General features: G+C 40.1%; 2 protein-coding genes and 1 non-coding gene across 5 annotated transcripts; 1 reads left to right on the plus strand and 2 right to left on the minus strand.

Annotated features, from left to right (window-relative positions):
* Window positions 1–5765: 5765 nt before the first annotated feature.
* Window positions 5766–11792, minus strand: ranbp1 (RAN binding protein 1). Of its 2 annotated transcripts, none has more exons than XM_036526513.1 (6): window positions 11658–11792; window positions 9279–9415; window positions 8861–9018; window positions 8195–8323; window positions 7980–8048; window positions 5766–7610 (listed from the first exon to the last, which is right to left on the minus strand). In XM_036526513.1, the coding sequence occupies exons 1-6, from the start codon at window positions 11670–11672 to the stop codon at window positions 7474–7476; spliced, it is 645 nt and encodes a 214-aa protein (XP_036382406.1). In that variant the 5' UTR covers window positions 11673–11792; the 3' UTR covers window positions 5766–7473. The 2 variants fall into 2 exon arrangements, with proteins under 2 accessions (XP_036382406.1, XP_036382405.1); XM_036526512.1 differs by having other exon boundaries at window positions 5767–7613.
* Window positions 7815–7942, minus strand: LOC118777307. The gene has a single exon (XR_005004952.1). It is a non-coding gene; the product is annotated as a small nucleolar RNA SNORA77 (small nucleolar RNA).
* Window positions 11793–12306: 514 nt separating the features above from the next.
* Window positions 12307–19739, plus strand: trmt2a (tRNA methyltransferase 2 homolog A). 2 transcript variants are annotated; one of them, XM_036526511.1, is made up of 12 exons: window positions 12307–12379; window positions 12676–13313; window positions 13648–13756; window positions 14230–14411; window positions 14778–14892; window positions 15687–15802; window positions 15904–16015; window positions 16433–16555; window positions 16710–16785; window positions 17418–17534; window positions 17890–17986; window positions 19165–19739. In XM_036526511.1, exons 2-12 carry the CDS (start codon window positions 12679–12681, stop codon window positions 19331–19333), a joined length of 1851 nt encoding a protein of 616 aa, XP_036382404.1. In that variant the 5' UTR covers window positions 12307–12379; window positions 12676–12678; the 3' UTR covers window positions 19334–19739. The 2 variants fall into 2 exon arrangements, with proteins under 2 accessions (XP_036382404.1, XP_036382403.1); XM_036526510.1 differs by having other exon boundaries at window positions 12308–12385.
* The last annotated feature ends 1539 nt before the right edge of the window (window positions 19740–21278 follow it).

Consider the following 21278-nt stretch of genomic DNA (forward strand, 5'->3'; position numbering starts at 1 on the left):
CCAATGTCCTGTCTCTTGGTGCATACCCAGGTCTGTGTCTCAAGTGTGAATAGATCTGGGTGCGTTAGTTAGTTATCATGTTTCAGCGTCCACTGTTTCATTGACTGTAATGTGTGCCATACTGTGGCAATGTTCGGAATATTGATGTAAAATAAGGATTGCAGTTGGAAAGCATGGAAATGGTTAAAGCTTTTGTCAGTGTGCTGTTCTGAGGCAGCAGCACTGCTGTGGGATATTTGACTGTAACACACAAGAACACTCCGAAGGGCAATAGTTCTACTCATGGACTTTTTCATTCAATTTTCATACCTGCCACTCAAAAGAAAATAAATATTTAAATGAATAAATATATTTGAGCTGTCTAAAAAGGAAGCCAATGGTATTCATTTGTGGATGGGTTGAAGGGAAGATTTAGCAGCCTTTTCCTGCAAAAAGCAGAAGAGTTCAGCCATGCATATGATAGGTGTCATGGCAGCATGGCATAATATTTTTTAAAAAATCTGTAGCATAATTTCACATGCATTAACCGGACATAAAATGCAATAAAATATTAACCTTTATAATTGAGGTATGTTTTTCATGATGGAGGATATATACATCGTATATCTGGGAATATGTTTCATGCCATATGTGTTGAGAGTAGAATATGAAGAAGATCACATTTGCTCTGCAACGCAATACTGTAATTTGGACAAAGAAATTTAGACCTGTTAAGCAGAATGAAAAATCACAGTGCTAATCCTCAACATTGTGTTGATTGTCATCTTGATATCTATATATGCTAGTGGGCTCAGCCAGAACCACCATTGCCGTTTGGCTCAAAATGAGTTCAGGGAGATCAATGTTTGGATTTCACAATGAATGTACACACTTAGCTAATAGGCACCATATGGTGCGTAGATCCAACTTTATAATCACATTCCCCTCAAATACACTATATGGACAAAAGTATTTGGCCACACCTGTTAATTATTGAATTCAGGTGTTTCAATCAGACCTGTTGCCACAGGTGTATAAAATCACGCCCCTAGCCATGCAGTCTCCATTTGCAAACATTTGTGATACAAAATGGGTCGTTCTGAAGAGCTCAGTGACTTGTGGTGGTACTGTGATAGGATGCCGCCTTTGCGATAAGACGGTTCATGGAATTTCATCCCTGCTGGATATTCCACGGTCAACTGTAAGTGATATTATTAGAAAGTGGAAGCGTTTAGGAACAACAGCAACTCAGCCACGAAGCGGAAGACCACATAAAATCACAGAGCGGGGTCAACGACTGCTGAGGCGCACAGTGCGTAAAAGTCAGCAACGCTCTGCTGATTCCATAACTGAAGAATTCCGATCTTCCACTGGCATTAATGTAAGAATTAAAACTGTGCGGCGGGAGCTTCATGGAATGGGTTTCCATGGCCGAGCAGCTGCATGCAAGCCTCACATCACCAAGTCCAATGCCAAGCGTCGGATGGAGTGGTGTAAAGCACACCGACACTGTGGAGCAGTGGAAACGTGTTCTGTGGAGTGACAAATCACGCTTCTCTGTTTGGCAGTCAGATGGCCGAGTCTGCGTTTGGTGGATGCCGGGAGAACGTTACCTGCCTGACTACATTGTGCCAACTGTGAAGTTTGGTGGAGGAGGGATAATGGTATGGGGCTTTTTTTTCAGGGTTTGGGCTAGGCCCCTTATCTCCAGTGAAGGGCAATCTTAATGCTTCAGCATGCCAAGACATTTTGGACAATGCTTTCAACTTTGTGGCAACAGTTTGGGGAAGGCCCTTTTCTATTCCAACATGACTGTGCCCCAGTGCATAAAGCAAGAATTATAAAGACTTGGTTTGAGTTTGGTGTGGAAGAACTTGATTGGCCCGCACAGAGCCCTGACCTCAACCCCATCGAGCACCGTTGGGATGAACTGGAACAGAGATTGCGAGCCAGGCCTTCTCGTCCAACATCAGTGCCTGACCTCATAAATGCTGTACAGGATGAATGGTCACAAATTCCCACAGAAACACTCCAAAATCTTGTGGAAAGCCTTCCAAGAAGAGTAGAAGCTGTTATAGCTGCAAAAGGGGGCCAACTCCATATTAAAGTATATGTATTTGAATACAATGTCATTACAGTCCCTGTTGGTGTAATGGTCAGGCGTCCGAATACTTTTGTCCATATAGTGTACATTTAGGAGAAAATTTGATATCACTTTCACTTTCTAAAAAATTCAAATAAAGCATGACAGAACTGTTGAAGTAAATATTTAAGATATTTGTAATTTTTTTACAGTTGCCCAATCCACTTATATTGTAATGATGCACACTGCAGTTGGAAGGGTTTATGACAAGGTGCATATATATATATATTTCAGTTTTACCTTATGCTTAGTACTGAGCTATTTTATATTCTTTACATAAATCCACATGGCAGAGCAACAGACTACGGTCCATTCAGGTCCCTGCAAATTTGAAGTGAAAAATGCTGCTGATACCCCAGGTCTTCTAGTGAATAGCAGTGGTAAGGCTAGTGCATTCAAACTATATTGACACTGGCCATGAACACAGTGGGGTTATTCAAATATCAACATATTGCTCAAGTAACTGAATAATCAACGAGAATTGAATAAGCACCGTTTAACACCTGTGACCTCTAGTGGTAAACTGCCATTATCCACATGCTGTTACCTTAGTCAGTCAGAGAAAATACCACTTCTAGAACTGCTTCCCCTGGTCATGGCCAAGAGTATGTATGAAATAACCTAAATTCAGTTGACTTTATGTGCATTATATATTTAATATGTCTGTTTTTAAATCATCAAAAATTATAAAGTGCCAAATCATAAAGTTAAAAAACACAGGCACTAATTGCTTGAAAACTAACATCTAATTTACTATTTTACACTTATGTTTACCATCCCAAGCACCCCAAATCATAATCACACAATGACAGTCAACTTTTGATTATGTCATCCATCTGATGTTTTTAGATATATATATATAATGTCTAAAATGTCAGATTCAGACATCCATGCAACCATGTTTACAACATTGACCAAACCACCATAGCTGGATTATCATCTAGCTTGTCATAAAATAATATTCATGCACAAGCATTCACCTATGAAAGGTCTACTACAAGGCACTCTGTAGATAAATACAAAACAATAAACACTTGAGAAAACAGAAGATGGACACCTAATGTCCTTTGATATTACAATAAATAGAAGAAGCAATTCTGACTCAATACTTTTTTATCTAGTCATTAAGACTTATTAGGACTCCTTTTAGAATTTTGACAAGCTTCACACTCTTCATTTCACACTCACAAGCATAAGCTCTAATGATTCAGTTGTGCCTTCAACCTTAAGATCGATAATCATTCATGCATTAACTGGTGCATAGGTTGAGTCATTGCCTAAATTTACGCTGTTCTGCCAGACATCAGATTTTAGGGTATGTTTGCCAGACATACCCAAAGCATACATACAGTACAAAAATGATTATTTCAACCAGTGATAACAATGAAAACACAACGAAAAACGGAATTACCAAATGAAACTACCAATTCTATGGTACTAGGTTTGACACCTGAAGGTTAATCAATTCCCTAGTGTAGCACTGCTGCTGTACCCTTGAGCAATGTACTTCACCTAATTTGCTACAGTAAATATTCAGCAACATACTTTGTTGTGATATAAGCCATGGAGATGAATTCCCTTGTATTAATGCAATAATGTAAATAAGAATTTAGGCTGAATTCCTTGTGCATTGATCCATCATTAGAGCATTTCTCTCTATAGTGCCATCTCCTGGTGGACTGTCACAGAATGCCTCTTCTTTCCTACACCCATCTTGTTAAGCCACTTCAAAAAATAGAGAGCTGTAGCTTAGATTTTAGGGTGCCAAGAGACCAAGGGGAAAAACTCCTGTTGTTACCGTTCAGATTTTTTCCATTCGCTACTGTTGAAAAACAGGTATAAAATTTGGTTTATTATAAACTCAACAGACTTCAGCAGGTCTGTAGGGTGAATGGCTGTATCTGATAAGCCCCCCTGGTCACATGACTCAATGGCAAAATCCAAAATAGCCACATTTCCTTACAAAAATGTTCAATAAATCAACCATAAGGCTAAGAGTCCTGAAATACTGCACACATCTAACTATTGTCTTAAGTCAGATTTTTCCTCATTTACATTAACTGACCCCAACAAATTTGATTTTCTGCAATTTTTGTAAATTGAATGTATTACACAGGAAATAATGTCTTACACCGATTACAATCTAAACTGTAAAGGAAAAGTTGATACATGCAAAACTATGGCCAGTCTTTGTGTGTAAATGTGAATGAGCCAATCTCACTCCTATTTGAAATTTGGACTGGGGCCAAACAGAAACTCTCTTCCAAATTTGAAAATCATCCAGTAAAAATGAATGGATGCCACAAGCGACAAAAAAATTAAATTTTCAGCAATGTTTTAATCTAAAATATAACTTTTATGAATGGCAGCACAGGTTTACATGAAATATGGTATGAAAGGCCTTTGTGGGTCTGGCCAAACTGTAAAGGAAGCCTCTAATAACAAGCCACCTGTCAACAACTTTCCATAGGATGCAAAATTTTTCCTCCACACCTGAACGGATTTCACTTTTTAATGACTATTACTGCTACAGTTTATTAAAACCCAGCTTTGCAGTTTATTAAGTCTCCTCAACCATTAAATTTTGCAGATAAATCATATGGTTTGGCTGCAACAAGTTTTGTGTCCCATTTTCAATTTGCTCTTGTTCCAGATTTAAAAATTCATGAATAAATAAATTCATGTTTAATACACTTAATTTGGTGGCCATCTTAATTTAACTGTCAAACACTTAAATGTCAATCCATCCTGACCTATGTATTGGCTAGAAAAAAAAAAGGATTTTTACATTTTACATTATTACATCAATGCTCTCAGCTAAGAACAGCAGCTACATGAATAAACAGGGCTGCCACAAGCTCATCAACTTGCAGCACTGCAATAAACATCCAAATGATCAAAGCTCATTTCCCACAATTCAATTGCTGTCCATACTTAAAGAGAGTTCAAAATTTGAAAAAAATATTACAAAAGCTACACATGCTAGCAGCAATTGAACACGCAATTTTTCAGCAATTACAAAAACTTCAGACCAGGGATGACACTTGACACATTTAAACAAGTGAATGAGATGTCACAAATCAAGCAGTCATGCTTATTGGTCATGTGGTCAACGTATTTGTCCTTAATTTTTTTTTTTTTACTACAATAGACCAAAGCTATATATTTAATCATGACACTTCCAAAACATTTTATCTCATCTATGAAACCAGTGATGACTTGAGGCAGTTTTTCACTTGGCCCCAGTTATTGATACTTCCAACTATTCTTATTCTAACTCTACTGTCTAAAGTATTGTTGGACTTAAAGACTGCAAAGATAATTCTAAGCTTCTTTCATGCCATGTAATAAATGTTCAAAGCTTGTGATGACCCTTACAAGACAGTGTTAACCAGTAACAATGCCATCTCTTCAAGAGTATTTTGTAGAAAAATGATTTCTCTTGAACTATACACTATTGCTCCAGAAACATTCCCTTATTTGAATATACACTTTCCACAATTTCAAAAGGCTGACAAAATCAATACTTTGGTAAGAACAGGTTAACTACTGTGCTAACCAGTTTGTATCAAGTATTTGAATATAATATTTTCAGCCAACCTTTCTCCAACACAACACTTTTTATATAAATATTACTTTTGAAAATATGTGTTGTGTTATTGGAGGCTCCCATTTTTTGACATACTCAACTTATGGCCAAGAACCACACTTCTGGTCGCTGCTGTGACAAAAACAGACTTCTAACAATTTCAACATTCATGGCATTTTGCCAACAGTAAAAATTAATACACTGCCAAGTTTGAAAAGATCACATGAAGGCAGAGAGCATCATACTTTAATTTGATTTGTTCACAATCTTATTACATAATGTGTAACATTTTACCACTATAAAAAGTGAGATCATTCTGGACCAAATCCTTCATCAAATTGCCAATGGAACTTGATGTGCCATCTTCACACTGTCAGAAAGTGCTAGCTAAACTGGGGAATGCCAGAAAGTGTTAATTCAATTCAAGAAACATTAAAATATGTACTGTATGATTCTATTCTTAGCCATGTGATTAGCATCTCAGGCTCATCACCAATGTACTAGTTGGATGCATCATACTATAACCTCAACTATGAACAGTACTCAGACAGGTAGCAATAATTCAAACTGAGCTTCCACATGGTTCCTCTGACCACCCCCGCTACTTGCGAGTAACCAACAACCAGTTTAAAGCTGCTTTGGCAGTAAGCATGAAGGATCCACATTACATTTCATACTACCTTGTACCTGAAATATCTGTGCATGCAGGGACATTCACACTTTATTAGTTTTAAAATGGTGTTTTCCTCCTATACAATGGCCAAGACAACGAGTGGTCATTATTAATACTTTCTGCCATGAGGTGGGGCTAATGATTGCTTGCATAAGCAAATAAATTTGAGTGTACATCAAAAGAAAACCACTTCAGCTATGTGTTTTATTTACAGCTGGGAATATTAAACCTGACAGGCTAAGTACATACCTCTACACCATCCCACTTTAGAGCTTTTTCAAATGCTTGGACTTTAGCTTTGAGTATGTTTGCAACAGGAGCAAGTTTAACTTGAGAACTGACTCTTATGCAAGAGGATAAACTGCTGTGATAAATGTCAAGACTTAACCGTTGTCTAGTTTTTATTGGGTGGCATGCAACCTACAATGCCCTTCATGAGTAACAGTCATCTGGATGTTCTGAGTTCCACAGATATGGCTGTTGGTCTACACTAATGTTCCTTCGGAGCCTTAAATCCAAATGAGTCTTTTACGAAGTCATCTAGAGCGAACAGTTACTAAAGAATAACATGGTGAAGCCCAGATTTTAAAGGCAGATGCTACATCACGGAGAATCCCCGTGAAGCAACGCTATACTCTCCTCTATAATTTGTAACTTCCAAACTTGAGGCATTCACCAGCAGTCTCAAAGGAACGAGCGCCAGTAAACTAAGTCTCCGATTCTCAAACTTTTCCTACAAAAGAACAGAAAATTGTCACCCAATGTGGGAATTATCAGTATCACAAGGCTTATTTCACAGTACGGTGTCATGTTAAGGTACTTCAACTTACAGGTGACCAGAATACAGACAACTTGTTTCCACTATGGAAAAAAAATTGCGGAAAGAAAAGCACAGTACATTTTTATGACTGGGGAATGGATACTCTGAAGTGCCTCCAAGGTCTTGTGATCTCAGATGGCAAACAATATTAAAAAAAAAAAAAAAACTTACAGAAAAACAAAATGCAAAAGTCCAAATTCAGTTTCTGAAGAGTCTATTGTAGAAAAAAGGGAAAAATGACAGGATCAGAGGAAAGCAATTCCTGAATTTTATTTCTTTTCTTCAGCCTTCTCCTCTTTCTTCTCAGACTCAGCCTCTTTCTGCTCCTCCGATGGTTTGGTCTTGTCATCTTTTACAGAGAGCTCCTCCAGTTTCTCTGCCACTTTATTTGCACTGTCAGTGGTGCCTGCTATAAGGAACATTAAGTAAGCCTTAGAATCAAGTGCAGATTTATTGCTGAATTGTTGTGCACAATTAAACTGGCACAGAACCAATGGACAGGCATTTTAATGCAAAAAGTGCTGCTAAAATGATTGGATCAACAATTTATAACAATCCATTTACAGGCCCTTTACAACTTGCAAGATTCCAATGTCACAATCTCATCAAGTAACATGTTCCAGACTATAAAAACACTTGCCTACAACAAGGCAAGCAAGATTTATACACTGCGGTCTTATGTAGCAGACAGAAAAAGTACCAAGCTGGATTGTACAGCGAGGGACAGAGTGAGTCTGCAAGCTGGCACAGTAGCTGTTGTGAAAATCACACTTACCTGAACGCTCTAAAGATTTTCTGACTTCTTCTCTACATTCATCAAACTTTGCCTTGAATTTCTGTGCGTCTGAACAAAAGACGGGCATTACAACACATTCAAGCATACATACATCAGGCAGTGTCAAACATGTTTGTAAAGATCAAAGAGTTTATCCAATTGAACTGCGATAAAAATCTACAGAGATGGCTGTGGTGCAGAGTCAGACCACTCACTCTCTGCATTGAGGAAGCGGATGGCCAGCAGTTCCGGTTTGGGGTGCTCGTCGGCGAAGTCGGCATGCGTGTTCCACACCCAGGCTCTGTCACTACCTGCATTCGGCTTCAGCTCCATCAAAGGTACAACTGCAGAAAACCAGAGGGGGGAAATGCGTCACTTACAATATCAGCAGGGCTGCATGGGCAGCAAGCATTCCGGTTTGCATTCCCATCAATACTCTTATCCAGAGCGACTTAGGATACAGTTTTCATGTTATCCATTTTCACAGCTGGATATTTACTGGGGCAATTCTGGGTTAAATACAGCAGTGCCTCAGCAGGGAGTCAAACCGGCAGCTTTTCGGTTACGAGCCCTGCTCTCCTTACCACTATGCTACACTACCGTCCTAAGTTCGGTACATCCACACACAAATATTGCATCAATTTCCAAACACTTGAACGCAGCTGAATTTAATCTGAAGCTCCAATCACTTCTATAGAATTTAAAAGGCTTTCGTATTAGCCAATAGCGGCACCACTTTACAACTATGGCTTCTGTATGTCTCCTCATGAGACAAAATGGATGAACCAGATTAAATAAGGAGTGCACCCAGCAGCAATAGACAGAGTGCTTCTCAGATTAAAACTGCAAAGTGGCGTGGGGTACCCTGAGGCAACACTCACTATTGTGGTTGGCACAGATCTTGAGGGTCCGGTCTCTCCTCATCAGCAGGCGGATGGTGCCTTTCTCCTTGTGTCGCAGGAGCTTGACATCCCCCGTGCCCCTCTCCTTCCACTCTGGGGGGTCATTCTCTGATGCAAACCGGTACAGCTTTGCCCGCCTTGACAGCAAAAATGATAGTCAGCCGCGCAAGCAGGAATTTGAACACAACTGGACATGCAAAACTTGGACAGGAAGATCCAGTGCTCTTTCATCTATGGGCTCAGAATCTTTCATGCTATAACGAGTAAGAAATAAGACAACTTTGGGGGGAGGGGGGAAATTAACTAGCAAAAGTGTTTAGCAGCTCTTGGCTATGGTGACAGCACCAAGATCAGAATTTTGGATAAGTAGCAGTTACTGAGATGTTGGTCCACTCACATTTTGAAGAGTTCCTCCTCATCCTCCTCTAGTGTTTTAACATCCTGCTCAGGAAGTGACACAATGGGCTCAAAGTGGGGATCATGGTTGGTCTCATCTGCATTATCTGTTGAGGTCTCATGCTCCTCTTGCGTATCCTGTAAAGTCAATAAGATGAAACTGACCTTTTTTTAAACCTTACAAATCCTTTTTTTAATCATTACAAGTCTCAAACATATTGGTTAAAGACATTCTTCCTCAGTTTTTCCTAAACATCGCCATTAAAGCTATCTTAGACAGCAATTTCGTTAACTGCATCCAATCGTCTCCAAATATGAAAACACCTGATGCTTTACAATTCATTGGCTGCATAAACTTCAGCTACAACACCATTTAGTTTCTTCACACTGAGTACTACCCTGTCCTTAAAAGCGGATAATCAGTTACAAAGCACTTGTCAATGGATACTCAGTTGGAGACATTTATTTTTTGTGCATTTTTGAGAATTTCGATCAATGTGTGTAAGTGTGATGAAAAGAAAAATATCCTGTGGGAAATAATTGCCAAGAAAATCTAATCAAAATTATTTGTCAGATCAGAACCAACCTTGACATGTTAATCATTTCATAGGAATACATTGCAAGAAAATGCTGAACAATATGCAAGAACAATATCTTTTTATCCATTTAGCTCATTGTCATTACAATACAAGGGTATGTCGTGGTAAAATGCAATATTTGCAGCAAATGTCTTTCTGAAGACGACTTCTAGTGGCACAAAAGTCCCTATCTGACAAGTAGAGTATATTAATCATGGGATGAGTCGTTCTTTTGGTTTCTGGACTCACAGCATGCTAAACTACACACTCACACAATAATGTGAATAGAGGGATTTAGAAGATCATGCTTTGGAGGTTATCTTTTGTGTGAGATTTGCTGTGGCAACTGAACTTACTGCCACTGGTGCTGAGCCAAGCACTTCAAAAACTTGTGCCACATTCCACATGGCTAAATGCGTATTTTTTAGACTGATTAAAATCGCATATGTTCTCATGTATATGAAATGGCCAACACAAATATGTTGCATATACATAACTTTGATAACCAGTTTAGAGAAGTGCTGCGTTTCACAGTAAATTAGTTACACCGAAACCTAATGAATTACTCGGAGGTAGAAGTCTCTCACTCCATTTGCTAACAGATTACTGTCCCCTTCGAAGTTTAGCAAGCTAGCCCCCGACACAACTTTTTAAATTTGTTTCGACCTAGGTACGGATACTACACCACAAAAATAACGTTCCGCACTTCACTTTACGGACGCCATTGCTTTTACAATCAAACGGCTTGGCAATGAGATTTTTTAATGTTAAATGACAGCAGAAATCCAACAAGGCCCTGAAATACAATAGGGTTAGACGAAGAGTGGGAAACCGGCATGTGAATCTAGCAACGTCATGTGGCTTCAGCGCTCCATTCCTGCGGAATCAAGTTAGAAATTTGCCTTTGTTAAATGTGTCTTTTCACGATAAAAATTTTATTAATAAAAACAAATACCCGGTGCAAAATGTTCCTTTGTTCCAGCCAAGTTCGCTACACAGTAATCTGGTTAGCCGGTTTGTTCACGACAACTTGCTTGCTAACTTGCTACCTACCAAGCAGCTAACTAAACTAGGCCTTTGCTTAGCCAGCCCGCTACTTCACTTTCAGCAACGTGGGAAAACGTTCACCGTAAAAATGTGATTAAAATATCTACACAATGAGCTACCTGACTCAACTTGCAGAAGTTATAACTACCTAGCAAAGAAGCTAACTGTCCAGCTTTACGCTATGTTGCAACTGCTTCAAACAATGTGCAGGTCACATTTGGAATTCCTAAATTTGAAAGCAATTCCCAAGCTAACTAGCTAGATATGGCACGGCTAAAAGGCAGCTAACAAAACATCTAAAAATATTAGGCCACCGAATGTAATATTAAGATCCTATTTTGATGGGTCAATAGTTATATCTGGGGCAAGACATTTTTAGCTTGCTACCTAACAAAAGTACCTAATAGGTGAAATTATTTTGCTAGCCACCGAGGCTAAATGGCTAAGGTGCAAAATATAACGTGCAAAGACGTTCAAAAACTTTTTATACTTTCTGTCTAAAGCAAATAAATAACAAGCTCCTCGTGGAGCAACAGATGGAAGGTCTAATACTTGAAGCATGTCAAAATGTAACCAGGCACTGCATGTTGCTCCACATTGAGAAAGCTCCACTACCCCGGCCGGCTTTTAAATGTTCCCCATCACAGCCTGCAAGATGAACCCCAGTAAACCTATCGAAATTACCCACACGGTACCCAAATTACAGTTTAACTAAATTCTTAATACACTAAAATATCCCAAAACAACACTCTCACCTTTGTATCAGCCATGTTATTGTAGATGTTTAGGGATTACGGAATTTCGTCTGATTACTTTCGAGCCAAGCCCAGTCGATCTCGCTGCGTCTCGCTTCCTGCTGCTCCTTTCGCGCGCTGAAAATTTCCTCCTCACATTTACCTCACTCCCAGCAGCCCCTCCACTTTCGACAAAAATCAAATAGAATATAATTACTAAACGCTTGATAAAGTTACAAAAATCAAATAGCTAAAGAATATTTTCAATATTTAGTAATACCTATAGCACCATATTCTTTTTCATAACTGTATAATGTGTATTTTTCTGTTTTAGTAAATTGTGTATTCTGTCAATGTAAAACAATTGGGTATCGATATATATGCCGGAATTTTATGAACGTGTGTGCAAAATACATATTTTCATAGATATAATATTTATTTTGACAATTTGGAACAGTTGACCTTACATAAAATCGTCACTTCCTGTCGTATATGTGAACGATTTGTTTAATATTTGTTTTAATTGTAATGCGATTGTTTCATCTAACCCAATAACCTAATGTCGTAATATGAGGACGTTTTTAATTTAACTATGGCCCAAATGAGAAAGCAATTATCCCATCGTTCCCACGTCCTGATACACGTGTTTCCCTTACCATCATGGCTTCCTCCTCATTTACACAGCCTGAATAACGTCTGGTAGACCCACAGCAGATGCATATACCGTTGCTTCCTAAGCAAAGGTAGAGGTAATTGTAAGCCTTGTTCAATTGTATAAAATTACCTGACCGCAGTATGCATGAAGGTAGCACTGTATTTTGTCTTGCTTTGTGTTCATTTGTTAGATAAAGTTAGCAAAGCCAACCAGCCAGCGTTTATGCTCTCATTTCTAACGTAGTGATTTTTTATGCTTACAAACAAAATTTCTGTAGTTTGATCTCTGTTGTAATAACTACCTAAACCACTGTTGCGCAGAAAATATGTAAGTCACATTGAAGGTCAAAATCTGAAGTGAATATATTCTTATCTTAAAATTCAGAACATGACAGAAGTTGGAGACGGAGCAGTGGAAGCTGCCTCATCAATGAGTGCGGTTGAGTCTGCTCCGGATGAAAAGGTGGAGGGAGAAACGACAGATATTGTGGATGAGGTAGGGATGGACGGGGACGGGGGCACCGAGCCCAGCGTGTACCGTTATATCAAGGGGGACCTTTTCACCTCTGAAATCTTCAAAGTTGAAATCCAGAACTTGCCTAAGTTCATAGGCTTCAATGACTTGAAAAAATTCCTGGGCAAGCATGGCCTCAACCCGCACAAGATCAAGCTTTTTGGAAGGCAGACGTTTGCCTTTGTCACCTTCAAAAGCCAGGAGGAGAGGGACAAAGCCATGAAGGCGGTACACGGCATGCTGTGGAAGGGCCGTGTGCTGAGCGTCCGCCTGGCCAAGCCTAAGGCTGACCCTATCCTCAAGAAGAGGAAGCAGGAGGAAGTGGAAGGTGGGCAGCCTGTGCCCAAGCGTCCCACGGAATCCTCAGGGCTAGAGGCGAAGGAGGATGAGGAGGAGCCCCTCAGCAAGCAGATAGCAGATGTAGTGACACCTTTGTGGAATGTACCCTATGAGGAGCAGCTGAAGAGGAAGGAGCAGGAGGTGGAGGCAGTTCTGCAGAGACTGGCCAGGTGAGGGTCAGGTATTTTCTGGCATACAGTGAATATCATTACCTGGTCAACCTTCACTGCCAGTTTAACACTTTGTGATATAAGGGCTTATCAAGGGAAAGTGAGAAGCCTAAACAAGCGGCAAATATTCTGTTGTCACATTTATTGAGGAAAAACCAGACAGTTCCAAACTTTTCATTGTAGCCCCCTCACTGCAGGAATCAAATTCTATCGTAAGTTTTTTTTTTTTTTTTTTTTTTTTCCTCCAGAGTGACAGGTTTTCATCTGTATCATCTCATTGGTTTAAAAGAATCCCAACCCTTATAAATGCCAAATAATCCTGTCTCTTTTTTAGGGAAATAGGCAACAACAACAAAGCTATGTTGCCCTGGCTGTTTGTGCAGAAAGAGAAGTATAATAAAATGTGCTGTCCACTGGAGGCGATACGGTCATCTCCTGTCCAGGTACAGTAATGTGTTTGCTGAGAATCATCCCTCATGAATTGCCTGCATTCCTGTTGCACATGGAAACTGCAGCCTGTCTGTGGGGCTTGTCCTCTTGTGTTCTTCTGCTTGGTAATGCTCAGGCTGCTTGGCAACACTTTCTCAGTCACATCCATTGCACGTACAGGTTGCCAGTAATCAAGTCCAGAGCTGGAATTGGCGTCCCTTTTTTTTTTTTGCTCTGTGAAATCAGCTGGCTGCTTAGAATAACAGACACTGGGTGCATAGTATCCATTTCTGAAATTGCTTCTGATTTTGTATTGCAGTTGCCAGCAACAAGTGCAAAAAAAAAAAATGAGCCAAATTGCATGCATGCACACATCTTTGTAAATATGTACCGGCAGCTGCACTCAGATTTGACTCTCCATTTAGATAGTTTTTGGTTGCCATGCATTCTCGATTCGTTGAACCTTGTCCTCTGTTTTAATACGCAGACTGAATACAGAAATAAATGTGAGTTTCTCATTGGCATGGGAGCCGATGGGGAGGACAAGACGGTGGGCTTCCGGCTGGGGAAGTACAAGGGTGGCTCCTGTGCTGTGGTGGCACCCTCTGATACCATCCATGTCCCTGTGGAGGCCAAGAGGGTGGTCAAGGACTTCCAGGACTACATCAGGTAATTTCATCTAGAGCTGCGTCCGTCTTTATCATATTTCAGTGTCTGCTGAATCTGTCTGCCTCGTCTCATACCTCCAGAAGTAACTTGTGTGAGTCACCTTGAACAGAGTCCCCTGCCAGGTAAACAATGGTGCTTGCCAGCCAAAGCTGTTTGACTTGTGAAGTCAGTGCGCACAATGGAGGCATAAATTCAGGTTGCCTCAGATTCCTGGCAAATATTTTACGTTCCAAGTATTGAGGCTCAGACAATGTTTATGAGACGTAAAGCTAACAGGATTCAAAATGAGATGTGCTAGCTCTATTTACTGTAACTTTCTGTTTTATGATGGGCTGACACAGGCTTCATTCATTTGACTCCCTGCAGGACGACTCCATACTCCGTTTACAGCCCAGAGACGTACGAGGGTCACTGGAAACAGTTAACAGTGCGGACCACTAGGACCAGTCAGATTATGGCCATGGTCTTCTTTAACCCACAGGTGAAAAGCTTTACCTCTTCCCACCTAACCTCTACAAAGCAGACCAGTATTAAGGAGCACAGAGTCTATTGCATCAAACATTACCTGGGATGATTACTGACCTAAGTCAACTTGACATGTTTTTAATGGAAATGTCCGCAGTAAATAATACATGCAGCAGTAGTATTGGTGTAATGGTTCCACTGAGCTGCTCTGGTTCTCCAGCAGGGTGGTCATGCTTGTGAAGCCTGTCATCTGCAAATGACACAGCTTTTAATAAGGTGTGAGTGTGAAGTTCTTCAGCCCTGTGCTGGAACCACCATGATGGTGTGAGAGAGCGCAATGCCAGTGGCTTGCACCGGGTGTTGCACCGGGTGCTCAAGTAATCAATGCCAGCAACTCAGTCTGTGTGTAGCCAAGTCTCCAGTGGGTCTAGCAGATGGAACGCATACATGTTCCTGTTCAAACTGAACCCCCACCAAAAAAAAAAACAAGTCCACTAATTACATTGATCACAGCCCTCAGGAAATGACAGTGTTTCATACAGATACTTTTTATTCCTTGTGTCTCTTAAAAATCCTAACAGTAACTGAAATTCCAGTCACATTTCTTACCATAAAAGCTGAACCCCCTCAACCCCTTAATCACATCCAATGAGGGAAGGAGAATCATTTATGCTTTTGGTTGCAGCTGGGAAAGTACAATGGTCCCTGTGCAGTCAAGCATGCATTCCTACTCTAAATAATTGGCTCCCTTTCATTTCCTCTTGTTGACAATGGTAAGCCCCGATAGTTATTCTCTCCCTCGTGTCCCAGAAACTTCAAGAGGAGGAACTGAATGCGCTGAAGAGCTCTTTGAGACAGTATTTCACGGATGGAGCGGGGAAGAAGAGTGGTGTGACCTCTCTGTACTTTGTGAGAGAGGGACAAAGGTGAGAGTGGACCAAGTCATCTGAGGGTTAGATGTGTCAAAAAGCGGCTCAGTCGGAAAAATTGATTGGATTAAAAAAAAGATGTTTATGTTCCAAACAAGGACATCCCCGAATGTGGAAGACCTGCCCTGTGAGCTTGTGGCTGGAGAGGAGTGGATCCATGAGGAGCTGCTTGGACTAAAGTTCCGGATATCTCCACACTCTTTCTTCCAGGTAGAGTTCCAGTAGGAGACCTTCAGTGAGGGTGATGTAGTCCTGAGGAAGAGATGTATAAATGTATATGATGACTGTAGGGGGACAGAGTGCTTTAGTCTATTCTATCAGTCTGCTTATGGAAAAAATGTCCATTTCTATATATTATTTAAAGGAAAATGTTCTTCTGTCCTTTGTTTTCCATGCATCACAGAGCATGTCAATCACATGCTTTCTTTGCACATCCCTCTCAAAAGCAGTCAGGGTTCTCCAACATTGTTAGTGTCGCCAACCTGCTTGTAATACAGTTTAGGATTACCAGTGATACTGCTTCAGTAAGTTGCTCTGTAATATGACTGCACAACTGTTAATGCATCTAAGTGATGGTTGTGGTGTAACGTCTGGGAGCAGTCACTGATTGGATGTCTGTTTCTCCAGATCAACACGCTGGCTGCAGAGGTACTGTATTCCGCTGTTGGGGAATGGGCACAGCTGGACCAGGACAGCACCGTGCTGGACGTGTGCTGCGGGACAGGAACCATTGGCATCTCTCTCGCTAAGGTGAGGGAGAGAAACTATGTGCCACTGCATGTCGGTCTGCAAACACTGTAGCTACAGCATTCATGACTTTGTGCTTGGGATTTCTCGATTCCTCTCTCCTATCACTTCTGTATAGTATTAACTCCATTTTTCTCTCTATCTCCTATGGCGACAGAGGGTGAAGAAAGTAATTGGAATCGAGCTGTGTCAGGAAGCAGTGGAGGATGCCAAATTCAATGCAAAGATCAACGGTAAGTGGCAGACCACAATTTCAGTAGTTCAACCAGTTGACGCCATTTCATTCAACAAAGACTCTGATCAGTGCTGAAACATGCTTATTGTGTATTGTTTGCAGTTCACACTGTTGTGTTATACAAAGATGACCTATTTTCTGTTTTTAATCATCACGTCATCTATAACAGCGTGCCCCGACCCAGCCCTGGGGTCACCCAGTGTGTGCTTGTTCTTGGTCTAGTTGAGCCTGTTTTTGGTCTAGTTGAGTCAATTAGATTCTGTTGAGCAGCTAACTGAATCCTGACCTGGATTTGACATTTCTGGGCAGAGTTTGTGTATGCTAGTAAGAAGTGATCCTCAGTTTATTTGGCTCCTAAAACAGGCTTGTAATACATTTATACGGTTGTATTCAGTGTAACTATAAATATAGATGAAACTGCCTGCTTTGAGGTTTTATTATTGCAAAAAAAAAGTATATACCATTCATTGGATGTTAGTGAATGAATGTTTGCTCAATCAAATTTTCATTCATCAATGGCTTTATTGAAATTAAAACCAGCTCAGTGTGTGCCTGAGTACCACAGTGGTACATGTTGGGTAAACATTATACATCGGAAGGTAAATTGGATTTTAATCTTTTTTTTTTTAGGTCTGAGTAATGTAGAGTTCCACTGCGGAAAGGCAGAAGACATATTTCCATCTGTGCTCAACGCTGTTGTATCCCCTCATCTGACAGCCATTGTAGATCCTCCCCGGGCAGGATTGCGTAAGTGTTTAAAAAAGACATTTGAGATATTTCAGAATCATAAATCTAACCAAAATAGTAGTAGCTTGCCTTCATTTTCAATTTTTTCCACCTGTGATAGAGCAGTTCATCTAACTTTTGACATTGAAAGTTGCACAGTAAACTTACTAAATGAAGTTCTAGTACGTCCCATTACAATTTTTGACAGCCATTTGGAGGAAGATCAAAATGACAAGGTGTCAGGAGATGCAAAGTTTCATTTATATGTATCACCTTGTTTTTCTATTCGGCACAGACGTGCTGCATTTTTCAGTGAACTTGATTGAGATTGCTGAGGTCATTATTCATCTGGAATGTCTTGCTGTGTTTAATCTAGACTCGAAGGTCATCCTGGCAATCAGAAGAGCAGAACATCTGAAGAGACTGGTTTATGTGGCCTGCAATGCTAAGGCTGCCATGAACAACTTCATTGAGTAAGTTATGACCAGGGTCAACTTGGTGGTGATATGGGCAGTGTCTTCATTTTAAAGGGGTCATAATTTTTTTTATTGATTTTTTTTCAAATGTATTTAATCCTCTGGTATGTAATAAACATATGAGTTTTTTTTTTTGGAATGAAAATCATTTCATATTTTCAGTGTTTTTTCCCAGTATTTCTCTCTGTCCTTGAAATGAACAGGCCCTTTTCAGTAGGAGTAGCACATTTGGTCATTCATATTCATGAGCCAATGCTAACAATAATTGTGACAGTCCAGCCCTCTCCGGTCCTCAAAACATGGCCAAACCTGCATGGCTGTCTACCTCTGCAAGCTGGCTTACTCAGCACAACACCATGCAACCTTAAACTGAATACACACACCGGACAGTTGGGTGACCTGTTCTGATGGTATTGGCAGTTATGCTTGGCCAATAATTTGTGATAAAGATGTATGCAAAGCACAGCCCAGGCTTTGGCTTATAGCTTATTCATAGAGAGTATTGTTGTGCCTTGACTTTGTCTGTAATGATTGCATTGGTACCAAAAAGACAACTACATGCTAATAAAGGCAGCTCACACACTACAAAAAAAGGTACCTCACAGAGGCTGAAATTATACATTTTATTTCATCTAACTGTTGCTTGTATTTAAATGCAGACAAATGTTTCCATCACATGATCATTCAGTGTAGGGACAGTTAGCAGTGAGTTTAAAAAAAAAAAAAAATTCAGCCTGTGTGTCATAGTTAGCTGGTTAACAGACAACACTACCTACCCTTTCCATCAGAAATGTTATTTCTGTCCATTTATCAGCTAATTAAGTAATGTGAGACATATGTCATCCCCAGTCTCTTGCCTGAGACTGGATTTCATGGGTTTGTTGCTATTGACATTAGCCACTGATACAATGCTGGCCTCTCCTTTCTTTGTATGTACCAACTTGAATGGGAATTGTTGCAAATACTGATAATTCAGATGTCATGTTTTCAGTGTACCTCAGCATGCAAATACCACGTAAAACCCAGGAAATCACATCTTTGTCAACACCCTTAGTGCTGCATGATATTCCGTGCATAAAACTTGTTCACCTGTACCTACTTCATTCTGTTGAGGGAAGTCTGCATTCCCTGAGGACATGGAGAGCAGCAATCCATTAATTAGTCTCCATCTGTAGTCTTTGCAGAGCTCCCTCCAACCGCGTTCGAGGGGCTCCCTTCCGCCCGGTGCGAGCCATGGCAGTGGACCTGTTCCCACAGACCGTGCACTGTGAGATGCTCCTGTTGTTCGAGAGGGTCGACTACAGCTCCGACACAGTGAAACAAGATGAACCTCCCGCAGATTAACCACCAAAACCGTCCGTTCCAGTCATTGTTTGTAGGACAGGTACCGGTCTTTTTTTTTTTTTCCCCCCTTTTTCTTTGACTAGCCCATGATTTCCTGTTATGACCTGGTTGTGCAATAGGCGTAAGAAAACTTATCTATGAAAACTTCACACAACAGGTATATTCACTTACCAGGTTGCGTTAGTGAAACTGTGTCGGTAGTGTTTCACATTTCAGTTACGTTCACATGGCCTTAAGCATTTTCCTTAATCTGTTTCAGCACAGCTGTCAGCTTATTATACTTTATGGTGTATTGTTTTTGTAAATTTCAGTGTCAAAAATAAAATGATCAAACCCATAACAGGGAACCTTTTAGCCCTTTTCCTTGAGTTGCGTGCACAAATCCCACAACTCGCTCATTACAATATGAAAAATGAGCCCCATGAGTTCACTGTGTTTGTCAAGACAAAAGTTTATTTGCATAAACAAATTTCACTGAAAGTCAGCGAACTTAAGTCACATTACAAGACACTTCATTTTCTAGGCAGCATTACCTCTAGCAAAGAATTCCACACTTTTACGATTCCAACAGTAATGAGTATAAAAAGCTTCTCTTCACACACTAACACGCGCTTTGCAAGACGAAAAGGACACTCTTCTCTCTGAACTGTTATGCAGAAAGCACGTTCTTAAAGCATTCTAATCTGTATTACAGCAGCTTTGTGTTCATGTGCAATGGTGAAATGTGAGAACAAATGCAGTAAACATTAAGGGAAAGCACACACACCAAAATACGTCACACTGACAGTGCACAGCAGTTAATTTTGTTCCAGCAGTTATTGCATCTTTTTTTCCTTTCCTGTATATATATGAATATTTATTGTGCAGCAACCTACAGTATTCTATAAAAATGCATAAGACTGTATATAAGCTTTGGTTCACACTGCTTTAACTATGGGACTTCGTGTCATGAAAATGTTTTGTTCGAGGTATAGAGTACCACCTTCATTTTTGTAGATTGCCCCTTGAAGAAACAACTGCCCCTTGAAACATTGCTCCAAATATTCAACACAACAATGTTTTAGGAACTTGGTTAGATCTGAACACACATGATCAATTTTCACATAGATGGCAAACATACACATACTGAATACAGACAATCCGTTAAGACAATTAAAATCAGCACATGCTAAAGGCAGTTCATTCAGAATACCAATATCACTGACATTTCACTCCACAGCAAATATATACCGGTAGATTTTCAATTTATGCAGACTCAAGAAAAAGGGCTTTTTTAAAAACACTTTCTCCCCCTAACAAAGGGGCTTTAGTCCCACATGTTCCTTGTGTTCACAAAAGGAGCCCTTACTGAAATGGGTTAACTAAGGCAGCACATGATCACTTGTCCTGTTGAAGGAAACTACATCCAGAAATGTGCATTTCCCAAGTTGCAATTAAATCAAAGCTGCTGTACCACAAGTGGCCTAACCATATGAAGAACACCTTGGCTACTCTGTAACAAGAATAGTGTTTAAGTTAAATAAGCTACCCATAAATGCAAAAAAAACCCCCAAAAAACTGATTACTACCAACAAAAACTTTGTATCTGCTCCTTTAATTCTCTGTTCACCCCAGACTACAGTACCTCAAGCCCTTGTGCTTGTGTTCTCTGCAGTGTCACCATGGAAAGCAAGACTTAGCTTGTTAGATCAGCAATTACAGCTGACCACTGATATGTTTCATCCTGCATTTCCGGAACAAAAAGGCAATCAAAAATACTATATGTATATATTTATCTCCAACATAATTTTTTTTTTTTTCAGTAAATCATGTTGAATTCCCCTTTCAGTCCCCTTGCCCCAAAATGCATTTCTTGTAGATAGAATATATAAGCTTGGTAATATTTCAAAATGACTTTGTTGCACTGCAAACTCAATTATGCACTTGAATATAGACAATCTTATTT

This window comes from Megalops cyprinoides, chromosome 4 (genome assembly GCF_013368585.1).
Source record: "Megalops cyprinoides isolate fMegCyp1 chromosome 4, fMegCyp1.pri, whole genome shotgun sequence".
NCBI lineage: Eukaryota > Metazoa > Chordata > Actinopteri > Elopiformes > Megalopidae > Megalops > Megalops cyprinoides.